Below are 17,500 nucleotides of genomic sequence, written 5' to 3'. Positions count from 1 at the left end.
AACCTCCCGGCTCTTATTTGAAAACGTCATGTTTCATGGCTTCTCGGTGTCCCTCTGGGAAGACTTGTTGGCAGAGGAAGATGCTTCTCTCCCCTTGAGAACCTCTTTTGGAGTGTATGATAAGTGAGACGCACACACACTGATATCATCTGCACTAGACTAAACTGGATGTGTGTTTTTTTCTTCTCTCTCCCAGACAGTCGCTGTAAGTCAGGGGTGCCCACACTTTTTCAGCTTGGGAGCTACTTTTAAAATGACCAAGTCAAAGTGATCTACCAAACATATATATTTATATATATATACACTGAGTATACAGTGGAAAACAGTGGAACCGTGGAAAAACAGTGGAAAAACAGTGGAAAAACAGTGGAAACAGTGGAAAAACAGTGGAAAAACAGTGGAAACAGTGGGAAAACAGTAAAAAAAAAATTTTTTTTTTTTTTTTTTTTCTCCCCTCAATGCCATGCGATCGACCACACTACCTTCGCGATCGACCGGTCGATCGCGATCGACGTATTGGGCACCCCTGCTGTAAGTGTTTAGAAGAACTCCACTACTCCTGCTCTCATTGGAGTCAGTCAGCCCAGCCAGCACACACCTGGTGCCTTTGTGTTATTATTCCCAGTAGATCTCTCCATGAATCGCTCGCAGTTACAATCATCCCCCCCAAGCCAGAGGGGGATCACCTCCTCATCCCCCCCAAGCCAGAGGGGGATCACCTCCTCATCCCCCCCAAGCCAGAGGGGGATCACCTCCTCAGATCAGAGGGGATCACCTCCTCAGATCAGAGGGGATCACCTCCTCAGATCAGAGGGGATCACCTCCTCAGATCAGAGGGGATGTGGGCATCATAAGCTGCCAGCCTCAGGAAGTTGAATGTCATTGTGTTTGTGTTTGTACACTGAAGGAAAGCAGCTGCTGTCGGGTAAAGCCAGGGACATCACGGATGCACTAAAGCAAGTGGTTCTCAAATGGGGGTTCCGGGGGACCCCCCAGGGGTCCATGGCACTTTGCCAGGGGGTCCGCGCAAAGTTTTCAGGAGAAAAAAAATTGTGTGCAAAAGCTTAGCATAGTTCAACGAAAATATGTTATGCTTCAAATCTAAAATGGTTCATGGATTACATTCTAATCTGACACACCTTATCAATTTAAATGTCAAGCACGTTACCGTGGAAACAAGCTGAGCCCAAAATCACAAATCAGAATGAGGGGGTCCCCGGTATATTTTTTCTATCTTATAAGGGGTCCTTGGCTGAAAAACATTTGAGAACCTCTGCACTAAAGAACACGGTGTATAGGGCCATACGATTTCCGCAATGCAGGAAAAACGGACGGAATCATGGAATTTGGTAATAAAAATTGAATCGGCTGTAAAACAAGGAATATTGCAGAATCTTCCCTAATTTGGCTGAAATTGATAAAAGTCGATCTAATTATTGGAGTAACCTAAATGATCTCACAGTTGTAAAATAGGCCTAGAGAAATGATTCATGTTTTTGATTGGGGTGCTTTGAGAGGGGGGTGGGTCTTGCGTGGGACCCTTACTGTACATCACCTCACCTGGTCTTCACTTTGAGAAACATGTTGCAGAGGCTGTCTGAGAGAGCCACCACGACATCAAGCACAACATCAACAAAACTCAAAGATATCGATCACAACCCCTAAATTAATAGGGCCCTTAACACTCATGCCCACATCTGTCTCCATCTCTGTCCCTCTTTTTGTCTTTGCCATGTCCTCTCTCTCTCTCTCTCTCTCTCTCTCTCTCTCTCTCTCTCACACACACACACACACACACACACACACACACACACACACACACACACACACACACACACACACACACACACACACACACACTCACACACACACACACACACACACACACACACAGAGATCACAAAAGCCAAGGGAAAATCCAATCCACTGTCGCAAATTTCTCGCCAGCCGCGCAACGAGGAAGTAGAGATTACAGTCACGTCTTGCTCAAAGGCACTGCAACATGGTGCCGTCCGGTCTCCCCATGCTGGATTCCATACAACTTCGAGTTGCCTTTCAGCACCAAGGTTCCGCAGCACTTGAAGTCTTCCTTTACCTGGGCCATTCTTGAGTGCTGTGTGATGTCTGCGGGCACTCTGTAGTGCCCTGGTTGCTCTTGCCCTGTGTCACAAGCTCCCCTGGCAGACCTCCAGCGTATTTATAGCCCTGCTGTGGGTGCTGCTGGAGGAAATGGGTCTGGTGGCCGGGCCGCGGAGGGGGAGGGAGAGGGAGAGGAGGGAGGGGGGGGGGGGGGTGGGTGGGGAGAGGAGGGAGAGGGGGGGGGGGGGGGGAGGGCGCTTCCTCCCCGCCACACTGAGCTCATCGTGGAGGGCTGGCAGACAGTGGGTGGGGGTGGAGGAGGGCTGGGATTTTGTAATCCAGCCCAAATGGCGATGACCCAAAGCATTTTCACGCAGCCTCCACTTGGGTAAACACACAGGCGGGTCATTGATAGCACGTGTGACATTCCTCCATCCCGTCTCAGTATCGCCAGCCCAGCTCGGGCCCGCTCTCAGATCCTCTGTGTGGGCCCAGCTGGCCAGGGGAGAGGGGCCCAGAAAGTGCTTGAAAGTGCTTGGATTTAAAAAGCGGTCCTTACAAGTGCTTGAATTTGCGCTCTGTCGTCTCTTTAATTGCTGGGCCAAGCTTGATACACTTTCTTCCTATACAGCATCACTGTGACTGTGCTGTGCTGGGTCATTGCATGGTCGCCTATAGGTCTTGAGAGCACTTAAGAAATGCTGATGATTTCAAGATTGCTTCACTGTGAATTATTGGCCCGTAATTTTGAAATAATTTGTCCTTGAAAAGTGCTTAAAATCTATCATTATAAAACAGTGGCAACTTTGCTTTTTGTCCCCACGCCTGCCTGGGGTTCATCTGGTTTATTCTGTTATGTGGTCTTCTGTCGTATCCATCAAATTCACCCCCCCCCCCTCTATCCTCCATGTCTTCATCCTTACTCTATATGGCCTTTTGTGTGAATCCATGTGCTCTAGTTCTGTGGTTCTCAACGTGGGCCCGGAGGGGGTTCCAGTGGGTCCCCAGCAAAAAGGGTGATCATTTATTTGAACTATTCATCCATAAGCAACACAATGACAGACTGTAGGACTATTTTAGTCATGGGCGTCATACACATTCTGTAATAAAACATCTAAAAGCAAACATCTTATCAGATGGGGGACCCTGGGACAAGATCTTATTAAATACGGGGTCCGTGGTCTAATTTGTGTCCGTTTAAGGGTCCCTGATGTGAAACAGATTGAGAGCCACGGCTCGAGTTCACTGAACCCCTCAACTAGACCACCAGACAAAATTGGCACATTATACTGTTGATCTTAAAAGCCCGGTTATCTTTGTCTACTACTACACGCCCGTCTTGCCCCCTACCCACTACAGTGCCCCCGGTGGCAGAGCTCTGCAGTGGTACAGTCACACACGTCACTGCGGCTGCCTCCATCAGCTAGCTGGCTAACCTCCTCGCCCACTTCCTCTGCTCTCTGCTCTCTTCCTGTCAGACTCAGCAGCATCTTGTGCTGGAGTCTGGGGGTGCTGTGAACAGCCATTATGAGGAGTTAAAGCCCAGTTAAAGCATGTCAGCAGGGAGTATACAATAGACAGACACACCACTTAACTTCCTGCTATGGCGGTTGTTGATACCCTTATACAAACAAGCAAATGCACAGGCACGCTCGTACACACACACGCGCGCACACACACACACACACACACACACACACACACACACACACACACACACACACACACACACAGACACTCTCTCTCTCTCTCTCTCTCTCTGACACACACCAAAAACGCGCTCTCCTAAGAGCAAACACTTTAAGCCTGGTTGCATTTCATGAATAATTCAAAACCTTATGACTTCTGAGAGGGAGAGACCCCCACTACAGTACACGCACACGCACACACGCACATGCACACACACACACACACACACACACGTCACACACACACACACACACACACACACACACACACACACACACACACACACACACACACACACACACACACACACTCTCTCTCTCTCTCTCTCTCTCTCTCTCTCTCTCTCAGTACTCAGTGCTAGAGAGAGGGCAGGATAAGCTGGGAGTGTGTGGATGTGTGTGCGGCAATATGTCAGGTTGAATTCATGGTATTTAGGTTGAGCACCATTTGAGGATTCCCTTCAGCCACGAGCTGGACGAGCTTTCAACCTAACTCCAGTCCTCCTGTTTATCCTGCTTCATCCTCTCCTTCACCCTGTCCTGTCCTGTCCTATCCTATCCGTTCCCCTCTGCTATTTGTCATCCTATATGCCTAAATAGTCTGGAGTTTACAATAACATCACCATTTGCAATCGCAGTGCTTTCTATTTTGGCCTTAGTAGCTGTGGCTTAGAAAAATCACTGTTTGTGTAAAGGGAGGTGTTGACGCTCGTCCAGACACCAACCTCCCCACAAAACAGCAGACGTGATCAGACCTCTCTGGGATGGGATGGGTAGAGTTGGGGGATGAGCAGGTGCTGTCAGAGGTGTTGGGACAATGATTTTAGATGATTTAAAATGTATGGTGGTGATGACATGGGAAATTGTGAATGGGAGGTTGGCGGAAAACACCCTGTGCTTGATGTAGAGGAGACAGGACATTTGAGAGAGACACATTTGAGAGAGAGACAGACAGGAAAGCAGGAGTTTGTCTCATAGACTGTAAAAAAAAAAAAAAGGAAAGAAAAAAAGATGGACGTAGCCACCGTGATGTCACCGATTGGCTTGTGCACTCCTAATCTTCTGATTCATGGTCCACTTGAAAATCTCCAAAATGTCCGCGGCCCACAGCCGAGCGTGGACAGTACGCAGGACAAATAATGCCTTCTCACTCGGAGCACTTTTGATTTGAACGGTAAACGGAGCTGTCCATCAGCACCACACAGAAATCATAAAACTAAAAGTGATGGGCTGTGTGCAAATAACCAATAATTGATTACAAATGAAATAACCGTACCATTCAACAATGGAGAAATACATTTCCATAAATAATAATATATATTTTTCTGTCTTCACGAAAATCCAAATGTTTTGCAAATGATTTGGCGGCCTACTTGCAATACCTTCACAGCCCACCAGTTGGCCCCAGCCCACAGGTTGGGAATGGCTTTGACATTTTGCCCCTTCGCCATCTTGATTCTTTGGAGCCACAAGTGAATGATGTAAATCTTTGGATGGGAGGAGTCACAGCGCTGCCTGCTATTGGTCCTGTGAGCGCTGCCTGCTATTGGTCCAATCACCTGTCAATCACGCCCCAAACAGTCTTTCGTATCGTCTATTTGACTCTAAACGGGTGAGTTAGATGAAAACGTACCCCTTGTATAATAGGGAAATTAGCTATGTAAACATGTTGAATTGATTTATGCTGTAAACTCGGGAGGAACTAGAGTTTTTGGTACTTCGGCATTGGCCTCAATTTTGACTCCCCCCTCGGTTTGGCTGCTAGGCTAAAATGCTACTTCACCCACAGCTCGCTGATACATATTCAAACAATGGAACTATCCATGAGTGAAAGAAATCCAATTATAGATTGGGATCTTATGTTACCCGCTTTTAAATGTCAACTGTCAAAACATTGTGTGTGTGTTTGTGTGTGTGTGTGTGTGTGTGTGTGTGTGTGTGTGTGTGTGTGTGTGTGTGTGTGTGTGTGTGTGTGTGTGTGTGTGTGTGTGTGTGTGTGTGTGTGTGTGTGTGTGTGTGAATACATGGTTTGTGAAAAAGTCGTGTTTTGCGAGAGCAGCATGTAGAGGACAAAGCCTTAATGAGATTTGTTTTCCATTGATGCACTAAAACAGTAAAGGCCCACATGCCCTTTAGATTCCCACTCCTCTCCTTCCTCATAGACCCTCATGACTTGGCCATGTACAATACGCCTCCACAAATTAACAACCTTTCAAAATGGTGTTCTCATGTTCTCTCTCATTCCAATACTCAAAATTCTCCAACCACAACTGAGTGTATCACGACATTACCATAAATCATGGCCAAATATTGTATTAGAATAAGCCCCGTTTTATACCAAATGCCCACTATGACTATCATCTATCTATGACCTTCCTGACACCCCCCTCCCCTTGTAATAATAGATCTGTTGAGCATGAAACTGCACACAAGAGATTTGAGTAACTAGTAGCTTGTTAAACGTGTATTTTCTTAACTAGTAGCTTGTTAAACATGTATTTTCTTAACTAGTCGCTTGTTAAACGTGTATTTTCTTTCATGTATCTCTCCATGAAGTCAAGTCACCCATCCATCGTTTTTCACTACTTTTCAAATGACGGCTGTTAGACGGTGCTCAACAGACACACTCGAGTAGGCCTGCCACAATAATCAGTTCATTCACTTGTCGTGATAATATGGACATGACCTCAATAATTGGAGGTATAATTTGATAATAATTTGAACAACAAACTAGTTATCGTGATAGGCCTACACACTCGAGTGCCTCTTGGAGATGCTCGGATTTTTTAAAGAAATCTTTTAAAACATTTTTCTCACTCTTTCTGACTGCTGATTGTGTGTGCGTGTGTGTGTGTGTGTGGGGGGGGGGGGGGGGCATCAGGGCAGGGCAGGGGGCCACTTCTGGAGACTGACTTGGGGCCAGTTTAGTCTAACTCGTAACACTACATTCACCAAGAACCTGCCCTGAATGCCCCTGGTTGACCCAGTGTTGCTGCATGAGTGTGTGTGTGTGCGCGTGCGCGCGTACGTGTGTGTGTGTGTGTGTGTAGTGTACATACCGTATGTGTTTATGTGCTGCTGTTCAGGAGAGGACTTGAATTGCTGTGGTTCTGAATACTTTGGCCCATTTGGCGGTGGATTGAGTGGGCAGTTATTTTCTCTCTCTGGAAGGCAGGCTCGAGGGGGGGGCAGTTCACTGAACAACATGTTCTTTGATATCTCCTCTAGACCGTGTTGCATCACTGCTATTGGCCTGGAGACACTGGCTGACCTGGATATTTAGGTGCAGCAAATGATGCAAAGCCGGACCAGGCCTGTGGGCATGTTTTGTTGATAGCCTCTCTCTGTTCCATCTGTCGAAGAGCAACTTTCCAGAACGTAATTAGGGCCGGTGAGAGAGGGCCACTATCGACTCGGAACACAACAGACCGTGCTGGCTAATGAGACTGCAGGAATAAAGATCACCAGTGGGGGGGGGGGGGGGGGGGGGGGGACGACTTGTTCTCTCATGAATCACAATCAGCAGTGTGTTTGAACTAATCCACTTCTTCCTCTGCCTCGTGTCTCTTTCAGCCCCAAAGACCTGCAGCCCCAAGCAGTTTGTGTGTAAAGACCAGGTGACGTGCATCTCCAAGGGGTGGCGCTGTGACGGCGAGAAGGACTGCCCGGACGGCTCCGACGAGGAGCCTGACGTCTGTGAGTCTCTCAAATACACATCCAGTCAATACACAGTATGAAACGGCTGCCTCAAATCAAGCGATCTGATTGGTTCATAGCCGTGGTATATTGAGCAGATACCATGGCTATCATGACATCATTACTTTGCACAATTGAGTATCACTCCGTGTCTGAGAACACCCCCCCTCCCAGGATGGTGAAGGCATGTCCCCCCGCCCTACTCTTCCTCTGATTGGGTTGGGTTTCTATGGCAACTACTCTCAAAACACCACTGACTGAAACACTCGCTTGTTAACATGTACAAGTCACGTTTTTTCCCAATGGTAATATTCGTTTTGAAATTCGTTGCCCGGTTGTAGAGATAATTGTGTTTTACAACTACCAAATTGACTAGCTAAACCGGAGCTAGCCTGTGTTGCTAGCTGCTAGCTGCTGTAACCTACCTAATGTTACGTTGTTGCACAGCAGCTGCCTCAGCTCTATGTGGAGGCAGTCATGAGGGACTATTTTATTTTTAACATTATTATATTTATGAATACAAACTCTTTAAATTGGCTGTGATATACAGTATGGTCATTAGTTCACAGCTAAGGGGGTTGCCGCCCTCTGCGAATACACAGTGTAACACTATAATGTGCAATGTATTGTATGCAGAAGCTGTGTGTGTGCGCGCGCGCGTGTGTGTGTGTATGTGTATGTACTGTATGTGTCTGTGTCTGTGTGTGTGTGTGCGTGCGTGTGTGTGTGTGCATGCGTGTGTGTGTGTGTATGTGTGTGCATGTGCGTGTGTGTGTGTGTGTGTGTGTGTGTGTGCACATGGGTTGATATTTCTGGCTGTGGGTTCCCCCCTGTGTAGCCTGATTGCTACGTCTTGCTGCGTCTGACTTGCACGGCACACTGAACTTTGGCTGACATTTAACCACTCAGTGTCGATGATTGTCAGGGGGCCCGCGGCCGTAGACTTTAACACTTATGTAGATATCATTTCATTTGGAGCACACTTGCTGAGTTTAAGATGCTTTTATTTTGACAATCTAGTAGATAACGCAGTAAATAATGCAACTCAAGGCTTTTTTCAATTGCGTGAAATTAAACAGTTTATCCAAAGCACTCACTTTATCACCTAGTCCTCATGACTGGTGCCAGCCTCCCCTGATAGCAGAAAGGGAGGATAGCATTTTCTCTAAATATGAAATTGTCAAATGAAAAGTGATAACAGCCGTTGACATTTGATAGTGCAAGAATGTGTTATCACAAATTCATGCACACCCATAGTTATATATTAAGTTGAAACTTCTACATGCAACATAACTTCTCTGTGTAGGAGGACATTCCTCTGGCTGTGTGCATGACTTTTATGGAAGGATTTGGCTCCAATTCCATCTAACAGATGCGGTCTGTCGTTTCTAAACAGTATAAGAAATGACTCTGTCGCCCCCTGCTGTGTCTGTTACATCACAGTTCTAGTAGACTCTAGGGTTTTAAAGTAAACCATAGACTGTATAAAAGAGATGGATGAGTGAGTGTGACGTCACCCATTGGTTTGCGAAGGAAGCCTCCACTTTGGCGTTTTGGCCGCTGCCATCTTGGTTCTTGCGCAGCTCGTGCGAGATGGCGCGAGACCCACAGAGCCACCTGCTATTGGTCCGTGATTGGCAAGCTGCGCCATCAGTGGACAGGCGACCTGTCAATCACCCCCAAAACAGTCTTTTCTATTGTCTATTTTACTCTCCGAGTTATCTAAAAGTTCACCCCTGTACAGTTGTCATAAAAGGTGAAATTAACTATACAGTTTGTTTATTTATGCTGTAACCTCTTTAACATGGGGGTGAATGGGGATTGAGTCGTTTTTGCAGCCAGCCTCAAGTGGCCATTCGAGGAACTGTCATTTTTAGTACTTGCGCATTGACCTCAATGCGACCAAGGAAGCCTACCGCCCTGGATACATATCTCACTCCAGCCATTTATCCCTCCCACCAGGCTCTAAAAGCAGTCATTGGTTAACACTAACGAGTTTGACAGTCAATTAGATTTAATAGGCTCTCACCGTAGCTGGGCTGGAGAGAACAATGCAATGTTTTCTCGGCTAGTGGGAGAGGTCACAGTCTAAAGTCATGCCCAATTAGGAGTTTGTCTTTCTTTGAGAGATGTAATTTCCTCTCCCATGCACGGCCACAGAGGGGGCAGTCACGAGACAACACCAAACCAAGAGGAGACTAAAAAAAGACAGCCGTCATTTTCAAAGTCTTCATTAGAGTTGTGATTCCTTTTTAGGCTGAATCCCTGTGGAGGGAATGAAAGCAGCACTGTCTCTTCGGTCGGCCTCGCAGACTGAAACGCCTGTAGTTTTCTAAGAGGGAAGAGGGCTGAGGTTGAGGGGGTGGGGGTGGGTGGGTGGGGCATGTGTCGGGCGGGGGGGGGGGGGGGGGGGGTTGTTAGCTTGGGAGAGAGAGAGAGAGAGAGAGAGAGAGAGAGACTATAGGAGGCCTGGGGAGAGAGCTGTGGCTGGAGTCTAGACGAGGAGGGGAGAGATTGTATGAGAGTGGGTCTGGAAGTCATTAGAGACTGGCCCAGGGCAATGGAGAAACCTGCTGTTTTTCACAACCTGCTCTTTCCCCCCTTCTCATCTGCGGGCCAGCCTCCTTCCTGCAGGCCAGCCTCCTTCCCTGTCTCTATCTGGGACAGAAACAACAACAGTGACTCCATCCCCCGTCTCCCTAACTCCCCATTGCTTCATGCCAACTCCACTCTCCAAAACAACAGTTCTACGCTCGGTAGGGACCTGGCTCGGTAGGGACCTGGCTCGGTAGGGACCTGACTCGGTAGGGACCTGGCTCTGTAGGGATCTGGCACTGTAGGGACCTGGCTCTGTAGGGACCTGGCTCTGTAGGGACCTGGCACTGTAGGGACCTGGCTCTGTAGGGACCTGGCACTGTAGGGACCTGGCTCTGTAGGGACCTGGCTCTGTAGGGACCTGGCACTGTAGGGACCTGGCTCTGTAGGGACCTGGCTCTGTAGGGACCTGGCTCGGTAGGGACCTGGCTCGGTAGGGACCTGGCTCGGTAGGGACCTGGCTCTGTAGGGATCTGGCACTGTAGGGACCTGGCTCTGTAGGGACCTGGCTCTGTAGGGACCTGGCACTGTAGGGACCTGGCTCTGTAGGGACCTGGCACTGTAGGGACCTGGCTCTGTAGGGACCTGGCTCGGTAGGGACCTGACTCTGTAGGGACATGGCTCTGTAGGGACCTGGCTCTGTAGGGATCTGGCTCTGTAGGGACCTGGCTCGGTAGGGACCTGGCTCTGTAGGGACCTGGCTCGGTAGGGACCTGACTCTGTAGGGACCTGGCTTTCCACAGCAACAGGGAGGAAAGCACGTGAAGTGAGTCAGAGAGACCGGAGAAAGGCCAGAAGCTCAAGGCTCATTCCTGAGTTTAGATTTCTTATAATTTTGCCATTTTTGTCGAGATCAGGATTGACCGAGAGATTGTCATTGAGGAAAGTTACTGAGTAACATTACGTCAAACTGCCGTTACAGAATGCATCAAAGAAGACGCTGGTTAAATAGTCAGTTGGGTTGGTTTTCATTGTGACTTTTGGACACAATTCTTGACCATGCATGCACCAAACTTCACCAACACGAACCTTGTTGCACATCAGATTAGTGATGCACCGATATGGAAATGTTGGCCCGATAACCGATATTTACCCATATGATCTCACTACTATAATAAAGCGGGCCCGGTTCCGCTCCGCGGCGCACAACATCCGACATGTAAGCCAAACTGTGTGTGCAGCAGCCATACGTTCAGAAACATTGCTGCTTGTATTGTTGTGATGAATGTGCTCTTTGTGAGGCGGCGTGCAGATGCTGCTGGTTGAAGGAGAGCATGAGAGAGGCTTATTTATACCCTCATGTGGAAGGGGGCGGGGCTTCACAGTGGCCTTTGTTGGGGTGCTGGCTATTGCCAGTGAAGTCAGCCACTGTCCAGTCAGTGCAGCTGCTTTGCCCTGCTGTGTATCACCCACAATGCTGTTCTTTGTAGGCTGCTGGCTCAGACAGGCAGAGAGGGATACCGACAGAATCAAAAGCAAAACAAAGCCTTCTCTAGGCATACGCCCTATAACTGTTTCATGTAGGACTTTTTTTTTATCACGGTTTTATCCGATTTTTCTCCCATTTTCTCCCCAATTGTACTTCGCCAATTTCCTGTCCCGGTCGTTGCTCCGCCCCCTCTGCCGATCTGGAGACGTAGTAGCGCATGCTTCCGCCGATACATGTGCCACAGGTGGAAAAGTCACCAGCCGCTTCTTTTCACCTGACAGCGAGGGGTCTCACCGGCCGGACGTAGCGTGTGGGAGGATCGCGATATTCCCACCCGCCCAACCAGAGGAGGCACTAAAGTGCAGCGACGAGGACTCATACCCCACCGGCTTCCCACCCGCAGACACGGCCAATTGTGTCTGCCGGAGCGTCTGACCAAGCTGGAAGTACCACTGCTGGGAATTGCGAGTGTTTTTACCTCGACACTACCCTGTTTTATATAAGACTATGTAAGTGCCCCCCCTGCCTCCCCCATCAGGTCCATAGTAGGGCATTCACAGACTAGTCGACTAGTCGACTAGTAAAACCACTAGTCGACACTGTGCTGTGCAAAAAAAAAAAAAAAAAAAAAAATTATCTTTAAGAAAGAACATGAGGTATTTACACGACATACATGGACTATCATATCCCATATCCCCCACAAAGAACATCAAAACACAACAAAACAAAACAAGAAAACTGCATAAGATACACAATAATCCAAGAACAAACAAGACTATTGGACAAACAACCAAACAAAAACAATGCATTCAAAGTAAATACATAGATCTTGCCCTGTTGGCAGCTAGGAAATGCATAGCTTTAAATTGGAAAGCATCCAATCCCCCAGCTGTAGTTCACTGGTGGAATGAACTCTCAAGCTACCATACGTTGGATAACATTTACTACAAGAGCAAAGGCAGATTCTTAGACATCCCCAAATTATGGCAACCACATACAGAGTTTGACTTTAAGAACTTTTTACCCCAGTGTCATTAGGCTTATCAGGATAGGAGCTGAATGCATTGTTTTTGTTTGGTTGTCTGTCCGATAGTCTTGTTTGTTCTTGGATTATTGTGTATCTTATGCAGTTTTCTTGTTTTGTTTTGTTGTGTTTTGAGGTTCTTTGTGGGGGATATGGGATATGATAGTCCATGTATGTCGTGTAAATACCTCATGTTCTTTCTTAAAGATTAATTAATTTAAAAAAAATTTACGACTAGTCGACTACCTTTAGGGACGACTAGTCGACTAGTAAAATTCACTAGTCGTGAATGCCCTAGTCCATAGCCTTCAGGCAGAGTGTTGTTGGCTATTGTGGGGCTGCCCTCTCCTCAGTCTGCAGGCTTCATTAAGGCCCTGGAATATTCCCACGTGTGCCTGGAACCACAGGAAGTGCGTAACGCTGAAATGACGTCCCCCCCGCCCCCGGCCTGTAATAAGGCAGTTTTACTGAGAGTTCCCACCTAAGCTGCAATTAGCCTTTTAGGAGATGAAACCCTTTTGTAACAGCAAGTCTCAGAGCATGTGTTGACATGGAAAACATCATGTGTCATCATGTCATGTCCTGTCTGCTGTCTGGATCGCTGAAAGGAATGACTTGATTTCCAAAGACACATTCAATTGGATGAGTTCCGTTTTCTGCCCGTTTAATTGCACAGAGGTGAGACCTGCGTTGTTGTTCTGGTACATGTCGATTTTATATTTAATATTTCATATTAGATTGATGGAATCATGTACAGACAGTTGACCCCGTTACTGAGCTGTTACTTATGCTGTTCAGATGTGTGACACGACCTAATGGGTTTGATCCTGCTACTGTCTCCGAGAAGCTCTCAGCAAGCAGCCACCTCCCAATCCAGAAAGCCATCAACATGTCAAGGAGAACAGCCTTAGCTCAACATCAAAGAGTCTATCACTTTCCAGAGCCTTGTTCCTGCAGGAACCTGCTGCAGGTGTGAGTGAATCTGTGCAGAGAGCTTCCAGGCACTCTCTCCCTCCCTCCCCCCTCTCTCTCTCTCTCTCTCTCTCTCTCTCTCTCTCTCTCTCTCCCTCCCTCCCCCCCTCTCTCTTTCTCTCTCATGTAGAGGTGAAACGCTGTGAAAATTTCACATCATGATTATAGTGACCAAAATGATCACGGTTATCGGTATTATTGCGGTATTGTTAAAATGTGCTGAAAATGTTCAAAAAGTACCGATACACTCACTGAAATAATTTCAACAAATTTTATATTGAAAACTTCCGAGACTGTTGCTAACTTTGGTTGATGATGGACAGTATTTACGTGTTTTTTCAAAGCCCGGACGGTAATCAAACAGGGTTTTAATGATAATTAAAATGTGAAACAGTAATACTAACTGCCAGGATTTTTTTTTATCACGGTTCATTATATTAAACCGGTAAAGGCTTCAGCCCTACTCCTAAGATCTCCCTGTTTCTTGCCTGTAAACAATAAAGCAAATATGAGCCTGCTATTAGAAAGAACACATAGGCACAATACAATGTGTATCACATTTCACATACAAACCCACACATTACATTCCTCATATGATGTCATGTGAGGGTAATAAGGAACATGAGCTACTATAGTATGACCAACAAGATGTTTCTCAATACATAATGTATTGCATTTTCTTGGAGACATCCATGACACATAAAATGTATAATCAACACTTGTGTATAATCTGAGAAATGAAATATTCAAAATATTTCAGCTTTCAAGGAATTTATTTCATTAGTATTATGTGTAAATAGTAAATAATGAATATTGATAGCATTGCTTGGATTGGAATGTGATTGAAATGATCTGCTGAGATGACTTGTGTGCATATTATTAACATTGGTAAATCTGACCAGAATGCGTATGTGTTAGCTGTTAGAATAATCTTTAAGACCTTAAAAAATTCTAGTATTATTATGTGCTGCAAATCATAATTGGCTGAATGATAATAGTGAATGTGAACCTTGTGAGGCAGTTGGACTCGCGCCAGATCATGAGATTTGAATCCGAACCACCAGTGAGTGGTTCGCACCAATCAGCATCCTATGAGGCAGCTACGGGCGGGCTTTAGGTGTGACGCCAGCGAGAGCGAGCCCGTGATAAACGTGATACAGATGGTTCATCCAATCACCTGCCAGGTATTTCTTTAAAGTGCCTGGCCTTTAGAAATCGTTTCCTGAGCGAACAACAACAACAACAACAGCAACAACAGTGTAGCACATACTGGCAAAACGTATAGACGGTTTTCACCAGAGCGCAACCCCACAGCACTTCCTTTTTCTCAGCATTCGGCAAACTGCAGAAATATTCACTCGACATCGTTACTTTTGTTTTCGCCGCTCAGCTGTATAGACGGTTTTCACGGAATGGTCAGTCCTGCACTTGAATGTTTTTTTTTCTTTTATGTCCATAGCAAACACTGCAACAGGGGCCTGTACTACGAAGCTAGTTTAACAGATCCGCGATAAGTCCCTTTGATCTGGTTTGACTGAACAGGATCAAAGCTATCTAGTTTAAGGATACTACGACGCTGGTTTTCTAGTCGATAACTGAAGCTGGGATCTGCCTGTGCACGCGCACGTTTTTCGCTCGTGCACAGGCGCGCGTCCACGCGAAAGAGGTGCGCTAGCCAATCACATTATGAACAGCTGAGTTGATCCACGCCCACACCCATTTCCACACCCATTTCCTCGTTCCATGAAAGCGCAGTGCATGATCAGAGTTTTAGCGGATATTTAATGTATCCGCGATTTAATGTCAGAATGAAAATCTGCGTTGGATAGTCTGCTGAAGGGCTGTCTAAAGCAGTAGCTTGTATTCACATCAGTCATTTGATTTACTTTGATCAGCGATTTCTGTCTGATACAGCTGCATTGATACAGCAGCAACAAATGTAAATGTGTAATCTCAGTCTATACATTTCCACAATCTGTAAGCCTATTTAGACCATAGATTTAGAAACGCATGCTCAATGAATAATGATCTCTATCACTCATGTGTGTGGTTGCACTGATCGAATAATTCATATATAAAATAGCCTAGTATAAAGCCTAATAGCCTACTATAAAAGAGAAAACTGCTGAACTGAATTGAGACGATGCGGGCATAGTTATCATTGATAAAAACTAGCCTATTTTTGCTCATATATTGGCATACAGCTTACAGGACACAGTTCCAGCTGAAAGATGCAAGAATAGCCTGCATATTTAGTATTGGGGCTATCCCATATTTATATTATATGTATAGGCTTTTCTGGCATGTAGGAGAATATCACCCTCACTCCATTTGAGGGTCCGTTCATGATATGCGCCGCGGTGATTAATAGTGATCATATTTCTCCACGCATCGTTGAGCTGTTAAGACATAAAGTGGTAAGTAGGCTTAATTTAATTATGTAGCCTACAGAGCCACAAATGTTTTGCTTGTTCTATTCTCAGTTGACTGCAATCTATTTTTCATATGGCGATCTTATGAATGGTGAGTGACTCCAGAGAGCCGATATTATATGGGTCTCTCATGGATTTTGATCTTATCCTCTGAAGCTAACCTGGTCGCGACCAGGTTAGCTTTGCAGCGTCAGTTGCCATGGTGATTGAAAGTTAACTTGCTTTGTAGTACGGCTAAACCAGGTTTAAACTCAAACTTACTCGGATAAGGCATTAAACTAGCTTCGTAGTACAGGCCTCAGGAAGTGAGCGGGGGTTCAATTTAGAATGTTTTTGTTGTCAAGTTAAAACCGTCTATATGGGTGCTCTGTTTGCAGGGTGTGGGGTCTGAATGCTATCTAGTGGCCACCAGTTGCACAGTTGTAGATAGAAGGTTATTGCTGGGGCACTAGAGAGGGCAAAGCTGCCCCCCCCCCTGAGACAAAGCTGCCCCCCCCCCCCCCCCCCCCCCCGAGGCAGGACACGAGAGAGTGGCCGGTGTGCAGCCAAGAAAAGCGTGTCAGCGCTTTAAATGTGAAAAAGACTATTATGTAATCTCAGGGGGGCTCTCTGGAGGAGGGGGGCTCTCTGGAGGAGGGGGGCTCTCTAGAGGAGGGGGGCTCTCTGGAGGAGGGGGGCTCTCTGGAGGAGGGGGGCTCTCTGGAGGAGGGGGGCAGGCGCAGGAGGAGGGGGGCTCTCTGGAGGAGGGGGGCAGGCGGAGGAGGAGGGGGGCTCTCTGGAGGAGGGGGGCAGGCGCAGGAGGAGGGGGGCTCTCTGGAGGAGGGGGACTCTGGAGGAGGGGGGCAGGCGCAGGAGGAGGGGGGCTCTCTGGAGGAGGGGGGCTCTCTGGAGGAGGGGGGCAGGCGCAGGAGGAGGGGGGCTCTCTGGAGGAGGGGGGCAGGCGCAGGAGGAGGGGGGGAGATGAGGCTGGAGGCACACTTTGGGGGGGGACAGTCACAGGACCCTGCCTGCATCAGGAAGACTTGATTGGGGACTGTGAAAAAAGATGGTGCAATTCAGGAGAAACACGGACTGTCAAAAACGAATATGAAACCAGGAACAAAAGGCTAGTGCCGATGCCCCAGGGAGCAGCTGTAATGCCACTTCTGCCCACACGGCCAGTTTGGCGTGGCCTGTTGAACTGGCCGTTACGCCCTTCAAACACAGTTGTAGATTTCCTTTGTAGTCTGAGCCATCTTACACACAGTATGTGCTGTATCACACTGCAGCATTAAATTCTGCGAGGATATTTATTTTGTTGAGCAAAAATGACTTTTATTAGGATGGATTTTAATAACCATTGGTTTTGGCCTTGGTGGCCTAGCTACATTTTGGCCGCCATGCCCCAATAAATGTGTATTCATCAAAGGCCAAAGAGCCCTAAAAATGACTTAATCTGGGCAAGTGAAGCCCCCACTCATTACACAGAGCGTCACAGTCAGAGCACCTGGCTGTGCCTCGTGGTTCTCCTCTCTTAGCGTTTGTTCACACCAGGCGCTTAACAGGAGCAGAGCTGAAGCTGAGCTCACGCTAAACCAAGAAGCAC

General features: G+C 47.1%; 1 protein-coding gene across 1 annotated transcript in view; it reads left to right on the top strand.

Annotated features, from left to right (window-relative positions):
- LOC310799432 (low-density lipoprotein receptor-related protein 1-like) overlaps positions 1-17,500 on the top strand; it is a gene marked incomplete at its 5' end in the record, with an annotated part of 176,046 nt that overhangs the window by 16,543 nt on the left and 142,003 nt on the right. The window contains one exon of the mRNA XM_083662014.1: positions 7,341-7,463. Within this exon, the coding sequence (XP_083518140.1) occupies positions 7,341-7,463 (123 nt within the window). The remainder of the gene's footprint in view (positions 1-7,340; positions 7,464-17,500) is intronic.

Source organism: Poromitra crassiceps (genome assembly GCF_964638095.1).
Source record: "Poromitra crassiceps genome assembly, chromosome: 27".
Lineage (NCBI taxonomy): Eukaryota > Metazoa > Chordata > Actinopteri > Beryciformes > Melamphaidae > Poromitra > Poromitra crassiceps.
The sequence above is the reverse complement of the archived record's forward strand: the minus strand, read 5'-3'. Positions and strand labels throughout refer to the sequence as shown.